The sequence below is a fragment of the Hydra vulgaris genome, chromosome 10 (genome assembly GCF_038396675.1).
Source record: "Hydra vulgaris chromosome 10, alternate assembly HydraT2T_AEP".
NCBI lineage: Eukaryota > Metazoa > Cnidaria > Hydrozoa > Anthoathecata > Hydridae > Hydra > Hydra vulgaris.
This window is the reverse complement of record NC_088929.1, coordinates 30,212,380-30,233,138: the sequence shown is the minus strand read 5'-3', so window position 1 is coordinate 30,233,138 and position 20,759 is coordinate 30,212,380. Positions and strand designations below refer to the sequence as shown.

Sequence of the window (20,759 nt, the reverse complement as noted above, 5' to 3'; positions counted from 1 at the left end):
CAACACATTGTTACTAATTCACCTCTTTCTCTATATGTTATTTACCCAACTTGCTTCAATCCCTTTGATGCAATGATACAAGTAGTTTTTGCACAGTAGTAAAACCTGTCTCATCAAGATCAAAAATTTTAAATGATATTGCTTTTGACTCTGATATACCTTCTTGTAATTTGTTAAAGAAAATATCAATAGTATTCCGATTAAATGCCGATGCTCTAGCAATTGAAGTTGCCTCTGGTTTTCTAACAGATAGTTTAGGGTTTCTTTTTAAAAATCCTATTAACCAATCTCAACCAGCCTTTTTTTGCTCTATCCAACGCAAGGGACATTTTATTTTGTTTGCTTGAGCCATTTCAAAATCTAGAGCTCTTACTTGAACTGGTGTAAGGCCATATAACATATCAGAATATGACTTTAGATAAGTGCTCAGTGTTTGTTCTTGTGCAGCAGAGAAAATCATAGAATGTCTATAATTTGGTTGAAGATTAGCAGCTGGGTATTGACACTTTTTTTATACACCTATGAAGTGCAGACTTAGAAATGCCAGCTAAATATGCTGCTTCTCTAAGGCTTATCCCATTTTCCACTTCGGATACAGCAACTTTCAAAATGTTTTCTCAAACATGTGGAGTTTCATTTTTTCTTTAATATACTCAAGGCGTGACCTGAAATTTAAAAGAAATAAGGTTTAATTAAAAAATATTTATTTGTTATGGTATTAAAGTCACTGCTATTACTATATCTTATATCAGACTATTATGATATTATGATTTTATTTAAGAATAAAAAAACTTTTATGCATGCCTTTTGCTTTCCAAATGCTTTCAAATTATTGATGTAAAAAGAATTCTAAATTTGCTCCAAGCAATAATGATGAATCAAATTTATCTTTAATAAAGATCTCTCTTTCCAAATTTTGTTTTAAATCAACTGAATAAAAACTAAAATTAAATATTTCAATTAGGCGTCTCAATATTTTTATTTCGAAAACTATAAAAAATCGTAGCTAAAATATTCTAGAAAGAGGTTAGGCGTCTTACTATCAAGTTTTCGCCCCTTTTGGTTTATGTTTAAATTAATTTCTTAAATCACTTAAACACTATTATTTCAACTATAATGCTTACGAATAATTATAATTAATTATATATAGAAGTTAATTAATTATTATGATTAATTAACCGCTTATTTAATAGGAAAAATTAAAAAAAAAGTCTCGCAATTTTCTAATACTTAATTGACTATAATAACCTCTTAATGTTATTAAATTGTATTCCCAACGGAAGAGAATTCGCAACGGGCTATATAAGTTGTTTGTTTAAAATTAAAAAGTACCAAAATGAAAAGATTAACAGTTTGAAATAAGTTTTAATTTTTTTCAAAATAAAACTAAAAATGAGTGAAACAACTTTAAGAGAATATAGATGCGGATGTTTCAAAAGATTGGATAAAGTAAAAAATAAGCGTGGAATATCTAGAGTTTTTTTAGAAACGAAGTTGAGGTTCCTAAATGAAATACGAAAAACAATCAACAAAAACAAAAATGCCATTGAGCTTGGAACACATTACTGTGCTGCTTGTATTGAGAGAGCACGGAGAAAGAAGAATGAGGAAATAAATTCACCGTTAAGTAGATTTATAGAGACTCAGTCGTTTGATTTTCAAACAACGAATCTTGAGTTGTCTGAAAGGCTTGAAACAAATCAAATATCAGCTTGCCCACCGATTATTGAATGAAATGAAAAAATATCACTAAAGTCTTCAAAAAGTTTTTAAGTTGAGTTTAAAAAATAATTAGTTGAGCTAAATAAAAGCGAAGGAATGAGCGAAAAAAATTCTTTTCAGGGCAAGGCATTATTGACGCTTATGTGCAAAAAAAAATTCTTATACCTACTGGATCAAGATGCTGCGGAGAGCATTTGAACGAAGTTGGATTATTAAACAATGAAGCTTTAAATCAGCTGATTATTGTTAAAAAGAATGTGAAACTAAATGCATCAGAAGTTAAATCTTTACTAGAGATGTTTCGATATTACGCTTAGCATAGCAGTTTATTTACAAAGTTTTCTGATATTTCAAAACCACTTAGTTCTTCACATTGTTGTCTATTGATACTTCAATAGACAACAATTTAAAGAACTAAATGGAGATTTGATTTCACTCAGAAACACCAGTAGTAGATCTAAATCTCAAGTTCTAGCCATCTTTCTGTTTTGGCTAAAAACTGGCCTTGATCAATACACTGTCGCTGATTATTTTGATATTGACTCTCATTTTGAATTATCTCGATACTTGCAACAAATAAGAGATGCTTATGATTTGTCAAAGATTTCATCCCTAATAACTTAGGTGTAGGTAATTTAACAAGGAGTGAATGGTTAGCAAATAACAGTGAATTGGCCAAAGAAATATTTAATCCTAAAGAATCTCAGTTGATATTAGTTGTCGACGGAACTTACTGTTATTGTCAAAAAAGCAGCAACAACTATTTTCAACGAAAAACATTCAGCGTACAAAAAAAAACACATTTGGTTAAACCTCTTTTATTTTCTATATCAAATGGAAAAATTGTCGATGTATTTGGACTTCACGAGGCAACAAAAAATGATGCTTCAATCATGAATGATGTACTTCTAGGCAACCAAGATCTCAGAAAATTGCTTCATCCTGGTGATATTATATTACTTGATAGAGGCTTTCGAGATAACTTAAAAAATACTTATAATTTGGAGCCAAAAATGCCTGCATGTGTAGAAAAAAGTCAAAAGCAATTGACAACATTACAAGCTAATCAATCTAGAATGATTACCAAGTGTCTTTGGGTTATCGAAGTCACAAATTCATTTCTAAAAACATCTTTCAGAGCCTTAGATAAAGTGCGCAATAAATTGTTTTGACAGTTATGTATATTGTTGTACTAGACGCTTTGATACTGTTAATTTTGTAATACTTGTATAATTATATATCACATAATGTTTTTTGTTATATCACAGTACATGTTGCATAAATAAATAAAATAACAACAGGAGTATGACTCTTACAACATCTTCAGCCTTTAATATTCATTTACTGTACAAAAGTGTACCTATTGAAAATTCGATTTTTTGGTTTTGGGGTGACCTTTTTTCAAAATATGTCAAAATGAAACATCTATTCGTTCTTTTTACATAAAAGTTCATTGAATTACGATACAGGCCTAGTAGGTTGCAAAAAAGTCATATCCCTAATATATATATATATATACATATATATATATATATATATATATACATATATATATATATATATATATATATATATATATATATATATATATATATATATATATATATATATATATAGAGAGAGAGAGAGAGAGAGAGAGAGAGAGAGAGAGAAAGAGAGAGAGAGAGAGAGAGAGATCTATTTAAGCTGTTGAGAAAGTTGAGGTCTCTTCCCCCCCCCCCCCCTCCCTGGAATTTTTCCACGCCACGACAATATATATTTTTATATACATATATATGTATATATATGTATATATATATATATATATATATATATATATATATATATATATATATATATATATATATATATATATATATATATATATATATGTATATATATGTATACACTTTTCAATCTTAACATGTTTCGTAGTTTACATACTACATTTTCAAAAGATTACAATTTAAAACTATGGAATATATATGTAAAAAACAAAATATATATGTATTTTGTTTTTGAAAAAACAGAGGAATGTCAAAATAAATTTCAAAAAAATGAAAATAAAAATTGATAATAATTATTGTTTATAATGATTATTTTAATTTTTATTATAGTAATAGTTATTATTATTCATAAAAGATATTTAAAATAATATTTATAATGAATATTTTATGATATTTTAAAGTCTCTATGAATACAATTCTTAATTTGATACTCCGTTTGTAACTTTTTTTCCAATGTATTGAAACTTTGGTCTTTAAGTAAAAGAATTGATGAAGACTTTATCATAAGGTTTTCATCAATTCTTTAACTTAAAGACCAACTTTTACAATACTTTGGTTTTACAATACTTTTGTTTAAAATACGTTTACAATTTATACTAATTTTTTTATGACTTAATAAAGTTTTTTTTAAGCCTTATTGATGTCTTCTTTTCAAGTCATACTAATGTCTTCTTTTCAAGCCATACTGATGTCTTCTTTTCAAGTCATACTGATATATTCATACAATGTCTTCCTGAACAAACACTATGAACTGTTAATAATTTTTTTGCAGAAATAAACTTTGAACCATTAGTTGATCATACAGCAATATTTCTAATACAGTTACATTCTAAAGTTGGGTTTGATGGATCAACTTGCAAAAGCATTTATACTCGGGTAACAGTTATAAAAGAAAACAAATTTTTAGAAAGAAGCTGGCTTATTTCTTTCATGTTTTGTTCCACTTCAATTATCTGAATACATAAATGAATATAAAATTATTTGGTCTAATCCATATCCATCATCAACTCTATATTGCAAACCGATAAGATCTTTTCATCAAGTTTTCTAATTGACTCAACTTAAATAGACAACACTGCTACAGAAAAGCTAAACTGAAAAGTATGTAAACCTATATCTCTGGTATCATACTGTAAACCTACATCCCTGGTATATATGTAAACCTATATCCCTGGTATCATACAAAACTGATAAGTATGTAAACCTATATCCCTGGTATCATATGCTGCAGAGTCTACATCGTATTTTTTATCCATAATTGGCAAGTTGCAGGGGGAATAACCTTGCCTATTTGCATGCTAAGTGAATCATTCTTCAGAAAGCGTTTGCGTTTAAAAACAAATGATAATTTATTAAGACAATTAATGTCTTAATAAAACACTTCATATAAGTGTTAAACCTTTCTTTTTGCAGCCATGTTGCGTTTTCCAAAGTGGTATTACCAATTTGAAAAATAGCACCCGCTAAAAAACTTGCATCATCGCTAAAGAACTTGCATCAACCCACACCTTTTCCTCCTGGCCATGCACAGCCCAATTTTTGCAAATAAGGTCACTACTTTTAAACTCAACACAGACTTTTCGAAGAATACATTTCACATTCTCATCAAAAACTTTATTGTCCCAACTCCTCTTCAAAATAAAAACTCTTCTTTTCAAAAAACGACAAACAACTCTTAACTAACTGCACACTGGTAAATGATCTACTATTTGTTCACAGACCGAAAAACGAACTCTTTAATTAAACTTTTTTTGAATTTTTTTAACTCATCTCCCTATAGACCATATCAGTTTGTCACCAACATTTCGCACACATAATCCCAAAACATATCCCCATCATCTTTTTTTATATAAACACTTTTTTTTTAATAATTTTTTGTTTTGCTGTTTATATAAACTACGATTCCCTTTTACAAAAAATAAAATTTAATTACAAATATATAAATAATAAACAGACAGAGGCTCAAAGAAGATATGGACGGCAAAATACTAACCTAATCTTTTTATAGAGCTCTTCAGATCATAACAATAATAGTAAAATATGGTAAATAAATCAAGAAATTTTAGAAATTTTAGTAGAAATTTTAGTAGAAAATTTAGTTAAAAAATAGTAAAAAAAAAGATATAATATTTAAAAATACAAATAGTGACAAAAAAGAAGTTACATTATTTAAAAGTAAAAATAATCGCAACCAGCCAAAAAAAGGAAGATATGTTATTTAAAAATACAAATAGACGCCCATAGCCAAAAAAAGAAAAAAAAACAATATTTAAAAATACAAATTTTCATCAAAACAAAAAAAAAATTGTCAAATAAATATATAATACTTTATTTAAGATATGTACATTTTAAATAAAATAAAATTTATTTATTTTATATATTTATTTATTTACGTTATAACATATGAAATTTGTATATAATATTTAAAAATACAAAAACAAAGAGTCCAATAAGAGGATGTGATATTTAAAAAATGTCATTGTAAAGAAATTTATAAAAAAAGTTATTTCGTAAGGTATTCCTCAGTTTTCAACTGGAGATAAGCTTTGCGTAGATATATGATTGCTGCTTTGTTTCCTATTCTTCTCCATTCTCTCAACTTATATACGCACACATCTGCATCTCTTGTATACGCTTCAATGAAATTGTTAGCTTCTTTCCAATTCAAAACGAGTTGAACTTTATTGTCTTTATTTCTTTAATTCACAGCCGTAAAGGAAAGTTGTCCTTTGGGAGGTCCCATCACGTTTTTATCATACTCAAGTAGCTATATCCGCTTGATCTAATCCTGAGTTTCATCTTCAAATTCCGGTTTAGCATATTTTTGTATCTCTATATATATTGAGCAACTTTATTAATCAGTTGCTCAGGTCCATCTCGATCTCTATATTCCCATTTGAATTTCCATTCGATGTCATTAAACACTGCTTCATGATCTTTCTTTTTAATTTCAATTTTATCAACTTCATTTTTGTTTGAATTTACCATTCCACAACAGCTAATCTCAATCTTTTTCATTCCTGATAAAGAAGTAAAACAAACAACGTAATGGAACTCAATCTGAGCATTATATCAACTCCAAACGGTCGGAAATCCACAATCATAATTTCATCACGTACCTCCCCAGCAAACATGTCAACGTTGAATCAACGTTGAAAACCGGTCGCAAAAGACGTTGCGGAAACGTTGACAAAGTAATCGATATTGCAAAGATATGTAACGCTGTTTAATAGACGTTGATTAAACGTTGTTGCGTAACGTTGAAAAAGCGTTACTAAATGACGTTACGAAAACGTCACAACTAAACGTTGAAAAAGCGTTACATAAAAAGCGTTGAATAAACTTACCTTATTTCGCAACTTAGCGTTGAAAAAACGTTACCTAAAATGCGTTGCATTAACGCTGTTAAAGCAGTCTATTTTGCAAGGATTTGTAACGTTGTTAGTAAAACGTCAATTTAACGTGACTCAAAGACGTCGAGTAATGGTTAAAATATAACGTTAAATCAACGCTTAAAATGTGCTGTACAAAATATCGCAAAATATTATTTAACGTCATAAAACGTGGCTATAATAAATATTGATTTGACAAATAAAACTGAATTGTATGTTGAACTGTGCTCTTGCAATATTTCCAAATCAATTTTTAATACAAACAGTCCCAGCAAACATGACAACGTTGAATCAACGTTGAAAACCGGTCCCAAAAGATGTTGCGGAAACGTTGACAAAGTAATCGATTTTGCAAAGATATGTAAGGTTGTTTAATAGACGTTGATTAAACGTTATTGTGTAACGTTGAAAAAATGTTACTAAATGACGTTACAAAAGCGTCGCAACTAAACGTTGAAAAAGCGTTACATAAAAAGCGTTGTATAAACGTCGCAACTTAACGTTGAAAAAACGTTACTTAAAAAGCGTTGCATAAACGCTGTTAAAGCAGTCTATTTTGCAAGGACTTGTAACGTTGTTAGTAAAACGTCGATTTAACGTGACTCAAAGACGTCGAGTAAAGCTTGAAATATAACGTTGAACCAACGCTTAAATGCGCTGTATAAAATATCGCAAAATATTATTAAACGCAATTAAACGTGGCTATAATATATATTGAATTGGCAAATAAAACTAAATTGTAATTTGAACTCTACCCTCGCAATATTTCTAAAATCAATAATTAATACAAACAGTAATATACAATGATAAATATAAAAAAGCTTAAAATATACAATTTGTAGATATATATATATATATATAAATATAAATATTTTCTTTAAAATTTATGTGTGTGAGTGTTTGCATATATATTTATGCAATATATAAAAATACAATTAACAGGATATCGTATCGATAGGCCAGGATATCATTGAGATACAGAATCTAAATCAAAAAACAAAACTTGTACCATTAGTAGTCTGAAAGCAAACGTAAAAAAAAAATGTTATTAAATTAGTATAATTATTACTAAATTTAAAAAGTAAAAATAAATAAATGAATATATATATATATATATACATACATATATATATATATATATATATATATATATATATATATATATATATATATATATATATACACATATATATATATATATATATATATATATATATATATATATATATATATATATATATATATATATATATATATTTATATATATAATTTATAATTATAGGTTCAGGTGTCACTCCATTGACTAGTTTTTAACTATATGAGTGACACCTAACCTTATTTATGTGAGTTTATAAATATTATTGTAAACTTTCATATTTTATGGTTAAATAAATGGATTATTATTATTATATATAAAATATATAGATAAACCAATTACATATATATATATAAATTATATGTATATATATAAATTATATATATATATAAATTATATATATATATATATATATATATATATATATATATATATATATATATATATATATATATATATATAAGTTTGCTTATTCGAAGCAATTTTCATTTCCTGTGAATTTTCTTTAACAAACTCATGCAAATGCTGTTATGCAGAAATGCAGTTACTCGAACCTGCAGTTGTTCGAAACAATTTTATTAAAATTTGAAAGAAACTTAAAGTAGGTCATTTTAAAGAGCATATTCAGTTATTCAAGTTTCAGGTTATTCGAAATAAATTCTTATACCCCTTGGAGGTTCGAATAACTGGGAGTTTACTGTATGTATATATATATATATATATATATATATATATATATATATATATATATATATATATATATATATATATATATATATATATATATATATACAGTCACAGGCAAAATTAAGTAGCATTAATGATAAAATCAAATCTCAAACAATAAAAAAAAATTATTTATGTCAGAATCTATATAACTGCAAAAGTTTTATGTTTTTTTTTTAAATTGATTACAGAGAGACAAAAAAACATTTATAACTCTTTTTAACTCAATGCAAAAGTAACTCTATTAAATGAACTTTGCTAACTTACAGTTTTTCTGTCTAAAATAAATGTGACAAAAGTAAGAAACATCTACATTTTGATGAAAAATATCAAATATCAGTAAGTGGTGTTATGAAGATGTGTATAAAATATGAAACAACTGGTTCTGCCGACATTCGGAAAAGACATGGTCGCCCCATTAAGACTTCAACAAGAACCAATATCTTAATTGCACTGATAGAAAAAAAAAATTTAACAATAACCTCAAAACAGATTGTTGAAAATCCTTATTTAAATGTTTCATGTCGAACTGTACAGAAAAGACTTAATTTAAGTGGTTTAAAAATTTAGGTGGTTTAAATAAACCTTCTTCAGAAAAGTATAAACAAAAAAAAATTTTAGCATTTGCAAAACTGCATATTAACAAGTGTGAGGCATTTTGGAACTTAGTGTTATGGTCTGATAAGAATAAATGTCAAATACTTGGCTTAAAAAACGACAAAGAGTTTAGCGCAGACCTTGTGATGCACTCTTAGATAGAAATCTTACAAAAACAGTCTAGCATGGAGGTGGCTCGCCTATGGCTAGGGGATGTTTTGATTCAAATAGTGTGGGACGACTGGTGAATGTTGAATGTATAATGACAGGGAAGTTGTATGTTGATTGGCTTTCAAAAAATTTATGTCAATCCGTTTAAGAATTGATCGCAAATTTTTTTTTCACCATGACAACAACCCTAAACACACATGCAAAGCGGCAAAACAGTTCCTCAAAAAAAATAAAGCTAACATCCTTAAATGGCCGCCACAAAGTCCAGACCTTAACCCTGTTGAAAATATATATGGGCAATTTTGAAATCTAAAATAATTTTAAGATAGCTCATTTCATTTAAGTTACTTTTACAATGATTTAAAAAAAATTATAAATATTTTTTTTCTTGTTATGTAGATTCCAACGTAAATAATTTTGTTTTTATTGTTAGAGTTCTGAATTTATCAACAATGTTAACGCTGTATATATATATATATATATATATATATATATATATATATATATATATATATATATATATATATATATATATATATATATATGTATACATAGATATATAAATATAAACATATATATATATATATATATATTTATATATATATCTATGTATACATATATATATATGTATATATGTATATATATATATATATATATATATATATATATATATATGTATATATATATATATACGTATATACATATATATATACATATATATATATATATATATATATATATATATATATATATATATATATATATATATATATATATAAATATATATATATATATATATAAATATAGATATATACATTTTATGGAAGTCAAATTTTACAATTAAAAATAGTCACAATTCCATACATAAATTAACTAAATTAAACTTACTTCAATAGTTGTAACTATAAACCATCAATTTAAATCATATAATGTACTTCGTTCATAAGATGGAAACCAGTTAAAACCATATAATTCCTCTATCTTTGATCCACCAGAACTTTACTAAATAAACTTACACCTAAAATCAAATTATAACATGTCAAAAAAATTTAAACAGTGTTATTAAAATCAGATATGACTAATAGTTATTATTAAGTTTTATTTATTCTTCACCATATAAAAAGTTAAATGCAAAGAGAAACACAATCATTCACTAACATAATTACTTTCATTATTTTTCAGAGTCCTCTGTAGTCGTAAAATTAAATCCTTCGCCTACTTCTTTATCTAATAATAGATACTTATAAGTAATTATTTAGTAAAACCAATATAAACAAAAATGTAAAAACTAACATATAGACCCAGTTCAAACAGATTACGATATATATTAAGGCAATCATAATACAACAAACAGATTCAAAACTTTACTTATCCCAAAATAAAATTAAGACTTATTAGATGTTTATTTGATATAGTACTTCACCATTAATATAAAACTATAACAGTTTTTTTATTCATATAAAACAATTAAAATAGCAACGAGTACTGTAAAATTTAATGACCTCCAGTAACTTTAATTCTTTTAACTCTAAGCTTGTTCCTGAACAACTAATTGGAAAACTATTATAGGCAGCTTTCATTGCATGAACACCAGTTGACAAAAATAACCAACCATCTTCTACCCAACAACATAGAGCAACTGCCTCTGCTTCAACCTGTTTTTAAAATAAACAACTTAAGCCCAAGATTGTGAAGTCATTGTAATAGACCATCTAAAAAAAAGACATCATTCGTTTTATTTACATATATATATATATATATATATATATATACATTTATAAACAAATATATATGTTTATATTCATATATATATATATATATATATATATATATATATATATATATATATATATATATATATGTATGTATATATACATATATATATATATATATATATATATATATATATATATATATATATATATATATATACATATACACACATATATATATACATATATATAATATATGTATATATAAGTATATAATATATGTATATATATGTATATATATATATATATACATTTACAAACAAGTTTTTCAAAAAGATGGAAATAAAGTTTTTTATCCAAACGTGTTTTTTTACAAAAAAAACATAATAATGCATACTTTCATTATTGGTCGAAGATTTTATACTGAAGTATTTGCTTGATAATTAGGGTAAGGTGTTTAAAGTTTTCCAAATAAATAAAATTGAGTCTGTTAACAGACTAAATTTAGTCTGGCTTATTATGTTTTATTAATTTTGATATTACTTAAAACATTTGAATTTTATCAAAATTAAATGCTATTTCTAACTTAGAAATAACATATTTAATACAACTTTGCAATTTATTAAAATGGTCATTTTAAAATAAATAAATCATCAACAAAAATAACCTGAATAAACCGAATATACTCTGAGATTTATGTATGTTATATACAATTTGATGCAAAGTCTAAAAGTTTTAAATTAGCCGCAATAAAAAGAAGTTATAAAACATAACTTTATTAAAATATTTTTTTTATACTATCTGCAAGCATTCTATTAAATTCATTGCCTTTTCTTTACGGCAAATTATTTTTGTAATGGCTAGTTAATGAGACAAAAATTTTCAATGTGTCACTTCCTCAACGTTGCCAAAACAACGTTTAATTAACGTTGGCATAATAACACTTTTTCAACGTTTTTCAACTACCACATTTTCAACGTTGGTATATGTACCCAGCAAGCAAACGACGTCTTATCAACGTCTGCGCAATGTTGAAATGTCAACGTCGGAAATTTCAACGTCTATTCCACGTTGATTTATAGTTGATAAACTAACGTTAAAGAAAATGGCGTTGTTTCAACGTCTGAACAAAGAGGAAATTTCAACGTCGGCATTTTCAACGCTTATTCCACGTTGATGTATTGGTAATAAACTAACGTTGATATAATCAACGTTAAATCAACATGTCTTTTTACTTTCTGTTTGAAATCGCGAACTTCTTATTTGAAATAAAGATGGCTAATCGCTCAGAGAAATGTGCTATTTTTTATTGTACTTTATTAAAAAGTGTAAAATATTTACAAATTATTCATACAAAAGAGTTATTCTTTTATTTGACTTTTGTAAATAGCTATTTACAAGTAATCTAAAATATATTTTAATTTATGGATTATAATTAATTAAAGTTTTTTTGGTTTATAATTTTCTTTTTTTATTTTCTGGCAGGAAGTAGTGATGCTTCAATGCCATTTTAATATTATTAGTAATGATTATTGAAAAGAATTCACTTTTTGTTAGGTAACATTATTTTACACATTTACACAACTTTAATTACAAAAATACATTTTGAATTTTTTTTAACTAAAGCTAAAATTGCTAGTAAAAACATTATAATTTACTATTCTGAGAACTAGTTCTCAGAGTAGTAAGTTATAATTTTTTTTCTAGCAATTTTAGCTTTAGTTAAAAAAGTAATTCAAAATGTATTTTTGTAAATGTGTAAAACAATGTTTCCTAACAAATACATATATAATATACACATGTATATAATATAAGGTATATAATATACACATGTATACACACACATGTATATATATTATATATATATATAAATATATGTAAATGTATAATATATTAATATATATATATATATATTATATATTTATAATTATATAATACTTTAATTTCAAAATGTATTTTTGTAATTAAAGTATAATATATATTATATATTAATATATATATATATATATATATATATATATATATATATATATATATATGACAATTTCAAAAAATCTGTATGAAATATATTCCTGGCTAACACCCTAGTATAAATATATTTAATTATTTATTTTTAGGAATAAAAGTATTTAGTTGCTATGTCATCACGGATTACGCAATGGAGAAAAATTAATAAATCAGTAATTGATTTATTTACTGAGACAGATAGTACAATAGAAACAGATAAACAACAAATAAATGTTTCAGATTATAGAGTTCTTTCCGAAGAAGCAATTGAGCAAGAAGTTGAAGGTGTTGAAGAAACAGATTTCGACTCAGATTCCAATCTTGACTCCGCCGGAGTCTCCGATAGTTCTGATTCTAATTCTTGTTTCTTGAATCATGGAAACTTTATAGATGACAAAATAATAAATGGAAATCTACGTGAAGAATTAGCAGAATGGGTTGTTGTAAACCAAACTTCACATTCTGCATCAAATCAACTTCTTTTTATTTTGAGAAAAAATGGCCACACAGAGCTTCCAAAAGATGTAAGAACATTATTGAAAACTCCAAGTAACATTCCTCTGAAGAATAAGTGTGGTGGCGATTACATTTATTATGGTTTGGAAACTAATATTTTAAAACATTTAAGCAAATTTCCAAATCTTGCGAAAATTGAATTAGTTGTTAATGTTGATGGAATACCATTATTTAAAAGCACATCAGTAGCTTTATGGCCCAAACTTTGCTCATTTTCAAGTATCCAACCATTTGCTGTAGCTATTTTCTGTGGTAAGAGCAAACCTTCATCTGAAGAAAGCTTTATGTTTGATTTTGTAAACGAGTTAACAAATTTATTACAAAATGGAATCAAAACTCAATATAAACATTACTTAGTTTCCCTTAAATCATTTTGTTGTGATGCTCCAGCTCGACAATTTTTGAAGTCTATAATTAGCCATAATGGATACGATTCGTGTGAGCGATGTATTATTCACGGTGCACGTATTAATCACAGACAAATTTTTTTGGGGTCAGGATATACTCTGAGAAATGATACAGAATTTAACCTACACGGTTACAAAGAACACCAAAAAACTTTATGTACTCTAGCTAAATATAATATACCATGTGTTACATCATTTGTTTTAGATATCATGCATTTGGTTTATTTAGGAGTAACTAAAAGAATAATAATTTTTTTCAACAAAGGTAAAAGATCATGCAGGATATCAGAGATTCAAAAAGCAGTTATTTCTGAAAAACTTAGAGAATTATCAGGAAAATTGCCCAGCGAGTTTGCAAGACAACCAAGAGGTATTGATGAGTTTAAACGCTGGAAAGCTACAGAGTTCAAAAATTTTCTTTTATATACCGGTATGATTGTTTTAAAAAATGTAGTTTCTCAAGAAATATATACACATTTCTTAAGCTTATCAGTTGCTATGAGTATAATGATTGATAATGATCTTTTGAATGATCATAAGTTGTTAATGTATGCAAAAGGGCTCTTGGAATGGTTTGTATATCGGTCATCATTTCTATATGGACAAGAATTCGTTACTTATAATGTTCATAGTTTGACACATCTGTATGAAGATGTGGTCAACCACAGCTGCAGTTTACAAGATATATCTGCTTTTCCTTTTGAAAACTATCTAGGCATTCTAAAATCTTATGTGCGCAAGGCACAAAGTCCCTTGTCACAATTGACAAAAAGAATAGAGGAGATAGAGAAATGTTGTGTAACAAGAAGCAAACAACAATCAAAAACTAAGATTTCAATTGGAAATAAAAATAGATGGTTTTTCATTCGTGGAGAAAAAGTAGTGCGTGTAAATAATGTCATTGGTAATGATATAGAATGCTATGTCTATCAAATATCTGATTTGGATGGGTTTTTTGATGATCCGTGTTGTTCTAAGTTGTTGCATATATATTTCCTTCATAAAAATGTACAATTCAAGAAACAATTTATAAAAAAAGATCTAATTATTAAAAAAGTATGTGGTATTCCATACAATGATGGGTATGTGTTGGTGCCGTTACACCACAATGTAAATTTTTGAATTATTTATCATTAAATAAAAGAGTTGTTTTGTATAAAAAAAAGTTATAAACACTTAGATAAAAATCCCAATAATAATTTCTTTGTGAATTAAATACTTTAAGACCTAAGTGCTTAAAGTATTAATTCACAAAGAAAATGTTGTCAGAAAATATATTTTAATCCTTTATTTGTAAAATCTTTTTGTTTTTAAAATTTAAATTTATAAACAAAGTAGTTAAATAAAAATCAAGAAATATAATAATTAAGTAAAGAAAAAATAAATTATTACTTAATGCATTTACTTTAAGTTTTTACAACAAAAAGGCTATATAAATAAAATGATTGAAATATGTTTTCTCTTAATTTTTTTTGTGTGACTAAAGTACTTTGAGCACTATAGTCTTCAATTACAAATAATATTTTTTCTATTAAAATTAAAAAACCAATTAATGAACAAATATAGATATTATAATAATGTTTATTTTTATTTATTTTTTATCATTGTTTTTAAGTAACATTTTAGTATTTTGTTTTTTTAAATATTTTTTGCTTTTTTTTTTAATGAAAAACAAAAATGAACTAACAATAATTATATGTTCAAAAAATTGATGATAATAATTAAATTGCATTATTTGATAATAGTAAAAATATTTATCACTATTTGTTTTATTGCAGCAATTTAATAATTGAGGATGTCTGCTTTGCTAATTTTTAGCTAGTATAAACAGAGCATTTATATAATTAAGCAATTAGTCTGAGAAAAAGTTTAACTATTAGTATTTTAGCATTATCAATATGTCTGACTTCCTTATTTTCAACTGGTATAAAAAGAATATTTTTATTTATACAGTCATTAGAAGCCATTTCAAAAAAAGGTAAAATTTACAGCTACATAATTTTGTTTTAATTTCTGTTTTTACTGTTATTATTTTGTAATATATATATATATATATATATATATATATATATATATATATATATATATATATATATATATATATATATATATATATATATATATATACATTTAAAACATATAATAATTAATTTCTTTCACATTTATTTTAATAATTTCATTATTATATTAAACTATTAATAGATTAATTTTTTTCTTTTGAGTTAGACAAACAGGTTTACTATAATTGTCAATTTCACAAACAAAATGTCTTGGACCAGAGCAGTATGGTTTGAATATGCAAAAGATGGCTCATTAGAGGAATATGAACAGACTCTTCCATCAAACTGGGTAAAGTGTAACAAAGTATTTTGGCCTAATAAAAATGTTGAGTCATCAATGAAAAAAATGTCCAATCCAACTGATGATTGGTATCAATTCAAACTGAAATACATCAAGCTAACTGGTAATTGAAGATTTATTAATATTAAATGATGTAATATATAAAAATGTTTTTAAAAAATATTTTATTTTTATTTATAAAAAATATTTACACAAAATTATTATTTTTTATGGGTTCTTTCAATTCGACTAATTTATTTGCACTGTTTTCGATGATCACTTAAATTAGTAACTCCATCAAATGATTGAGTTACTAATCGCATGACTAAACGAATGCCCACTATACTCTTAAAGCACTTCATTGATGTCTCTTTCTAAAATAAATTCTTTAAAGATATAATTTTAAATTATTTATAGGTCTTTTTATATATTTAATGAGTGCTCATTAAATTTACTAAATAAATAACAGTCATCATTATGTTTTTTCCTTATAATAAGACTTTCAATGTAAACATTAATTGATTCCATCCTAGATGATGACAAAGAAGTATGTGAAGAGTATGGAGATAATGTGACAGCTGGAGAACTGGATAACAATGAAATGATGGTTAAGAGTTGTCCCAGCTTATCTGAAAAAAGACATGCAATTATTAAGTATATTCCAAAGCCAGTTCCACCGAAAATGCCAATAAGTAAAAATGATATATAATACTCAAAAATGATTATATTTATAACACTATTGTTTTCTTGTATAATAATAATATTCTTGTATAACAATATAATTTCTTTCATAGGAACTGTTACGCCGGATACAGATGTTCCACAAAAAGCAAAAAGGAACAATTCAAGTCAAAAAATTTCATCTGGTACCTTTTGCCTTAGTGACATATTTATTTTAAATTATTTAACTTTTTTTTAGATTTTTAAAATAACATATTAATGGTTTTTTTTATAATAAATGTTATGTCAAACTATTTTAATGTTAAATTGGTTTCTAAAGGTTATACTCAAACCTCTTCTATACATGGTGGTTATTCTGGACTTACTGCTTTATCAACAGCTCACATACCAAAGCCATTTCTTTCAACTACTACCTCTTCTACATGTGATGATTTTTCTATACGCAAACCAACATTAAACAGTCAGACCACTACTAGTATGTTAGAAAGCTCATTCACAAATGTTTCCACCAATTCACCTGCTGTTATTTCTCAATCTTATGTTAATTACAATAGAAGAGATTCTGCTTGTGCTCGGGACAAGTTAATTAGCTCAAAAAATCTCGAAGATAATGGTAGGTTTCTTTACTATATCATTTGTGATTTACAGCTGTCTTTCAACTTGCTGTTGTTTTGTATGCAACATATTCATTCAAGTATATCATTTATTGTCATGGAAAAGGCCAATAAATGTTTGCGAGATAGGTGGGGATGGAAGAAATTCCTGTCCCCTTGCAGCTCAGCTCTCAAATATATATATATATATATATATATATATATATATATATATATATATATATATATATATATATATATATATATATATATATATATATATATATATATATATATATATATATATATATATATATATATATATATATATATATTATATTTATAAAGTACTTTTTGTTTTCAAACTCAGGATTTCAACATATAGTATTACGGAGGTTGGCCCAAATAACCTTGCAAATGAGTGAAATATCCAAAAAGTTAGATGCAGTTAGTGGCACCAGAATGAAAGATGTTGAAGAAGAGATATTAATACAATTTGATGATATAGACGCTTTATATGAGTTCGATCGAAAACTTGGAGCTGACAAAAGGGTTTTTAAAAAGTTTGTAAGTTATTTTTCATTTAAATATAGTGTTGATTAGATTAAAATCTTGTGCGATGAACATGGCTACATTTACATTGATAGATCCTATAAGTATATTTTTTATAAATGTGTATATCATCAACTCCCGACCATCATGATTATCATGATCATTAGCATCATCATCATCATGATCATTAGCATCATCATCATTGTGATCATCACCATCATCATCATCATCATTGTCATCATTATCCTTATCATCATCAGCATCATTTATGTGAATCTATTTATTTTGTCGTAAGTATAATATTTAAATATTATACTTACGACAAAATAATACAAATTTAAAATATTTTATACTAAATTGACTATTATACTGAAATTGACCATTATAGGTAAATTTGTGGGTATTTTTAAAAAACACCCCTCCTCATTGGCAAAACCGCCCTGAAGTCAAGATTTTCAGGAGATCCACATAAATGATGCTGATGATGATAAGAGGCCCTGGCCCAAAACAGATTAGATTTTAGGGTTGGATTTTTTTTATAGTATTGTACTCTTTTTCACTGTTTTGTTTTATTTTGTTCAAGTTATTATCTGTTATGAAAGTTAAAGAAAATATTAAAAAAAAGTCATAAATACATTGAATAAATCTAAAAAAAATATAAATATTTATTAAATGTATTTATGACTTTTTTTTAATGTTTTCTTTAACTTTCATAACAGATATTAGCTTAAACAAAATAAACAAAAACAGTGAAAAAGATTACAATACTATAAAAAAAATCTAACCCCAGCTAGTAACCCGGGGCCGGTGCCGGGTTTGTAAAAAGCTCTGTTTTGGGCCATGGCCCCGGTCACTTACTAGTAGCAGGATAACCTGACCTGTTATCTGCTAGGATGTTATCTAAAAATTCCATTGAAGATCTAGATGCTCTATTATGCAATATTGCCACATTGCTCCTATAGATATTGTTTTATTTTTATATCAGGTTAATCAGCTATCTTCCATTGGCGGTAACAATGGTAAAAAAAGTGTTGCAAACATGATAAACAGGTTGAAACATTTTTTAAATCAATAGTACTTACTATTTTTGCAAAGAAAATTAGTTTTTAAAAGCGATTTTTAATTATAGAAAAATAATGTTGAGTTTCTCTTTTGACATGTTTAAGGTTGATGACAAACAGACTTCAATCGAAGTTCAATTTGGTTGGTTCCAAGGGAAAGGTTACTGTGAAGTTACCTATGGAAAAGTTAAATGTTTACAAAGCAATAATTGGTAGCTATAATGTTGATCTCTATATTTTTATATATTTATATTTCTTTTTAAAGGCTGCCTGTTGAAAATAAATGAATTTAGTTGAATTCACAAAAAGTAGATATAAAAATCTTCCTTGAACAAATTGAAAAATAAAATTAAATCAGTTTACATTAAAGTTGTAAACTTCATGTATTCGTATTAAATAGTGTAAATTGAAGACATTCTTTCTTCCTTTATCTACAGTTTTATTCACTTGACCAAATTTGATATTTTTGCATTTACTTTTTAGAATCGATTAGGCGCTGTGAGCCTAAAGCAACAGACAAAGAAACTAGGTCATTTATTGCCTCCTGCCTAAAATATGCACCTTATCGTTTGAATGGAGGTAAACGGAAATCTTGCAACCACGAAATAGAAAACGATGAAGTTCACAAAAGCGATGAAGAAATAAATCAAGGTGACGACGAATGCGAAGTAGAATGTGACGTTGCATATATGTATGTATATACATATGTATATATATATATATATATATATATATATATATATATATATATATATATATATATGTATATATATATGTATATATATATGTATATATATATATATATATATATACATATATATATATATATATATATATATATATATATATATATATATATATATATATATATATATATATATATATATATATATATATATATATATATATATATATATATACATATATACATATATATATATATATATATATATATATTAAAATAAATAAAAATATATGATAAAGAACAAATGTTAGAATTAAATATACAACACCAACTCTATAATTAGGAATTATTACGTTTCCTATTAAAATTATAACCTTTTCAAAAAAATTGAAATAAAGTTTCTTATCCAAACGTGTTTTTATACAAATAAAAAAACATTATGCATACTTTTGTTATTGGTAGAAGATTTTAAACTGAAGTATTTGCTTGATAATTAGGGTAAGGTGTTTAAAGTTTTTCAAATAAATAAAAAATTGAGTCTGTTAACAGACTAAATTTAGTCTGACTTACTGTATTTTATTAATTTTGATATTACTTTAAACATTTGGATCTTATTAAAATTAAATGCTATTTCTAACTTAGAAGTAACATATTTAATACAATTTTGCAATTTATAAAAATGGTCAACTTAAAATAAATAAATCATCAACAAAAATAACCTGAAAAAACCGAATA

At 25.6% G+C, this 20,759-nt stretch overlaps 1 protein-coding gene and 1 long non-coding RNA gene across 2 annotated transcripts; one reads left to right on the top strand and one right to left on the bottom strand.

Moving 5' to 3' along the window:
- Positions 1 to 7,764: 7,764 nt before the first annotated feature.
- On the bottom strand, positions 7,765 to 10,895 carry LOC136086551 (uncharacterized). Its single transcript, XR_010641417.1, has 3 exons — positions 10,629 to 10,895; positions 10,359 to 10,488; positions 7,765 to 7,864 (listed from the first exon to the last, which is right to left on the bottom strand). It is a non-coding gene; the product is annotated as an uncharacterized LOC136086551 (long non-coding RNA).
- Positions 10,896 to 15,817: 4,922 nt separating this feature from the next.
- On the top strand, positions 15,818 to 20,363 carry LOC136071961 (uncharacterized). Its single transcript, XM_065808557.1, has 10 exons — positions 15,818 to 16,090; positions 16,335 to 16,576; positions 16,986 to 17,144; positions 17,247 to 17,318; positions 17,453 to 17,746; positions 18,097 to 18,293; positions 19,264 to 19,328; positions 19,445 to 19,551; positions 19,823 to 20,030; positions 20,336 to 20,363. Exons 2-10 carry the CDS (start codon positions 16,378 to 16,380, stop codon positions 20,361 to 20,363), a joined length of 1,329 nt encoding a protein of 442 aa, XP_065664629.1. The 5' UTR covers positions 15,818 to 16,090; positions 16,335 to 16,377.
- Positions 20,364 to 20,759: the final 396 nt, after the last annotated feature.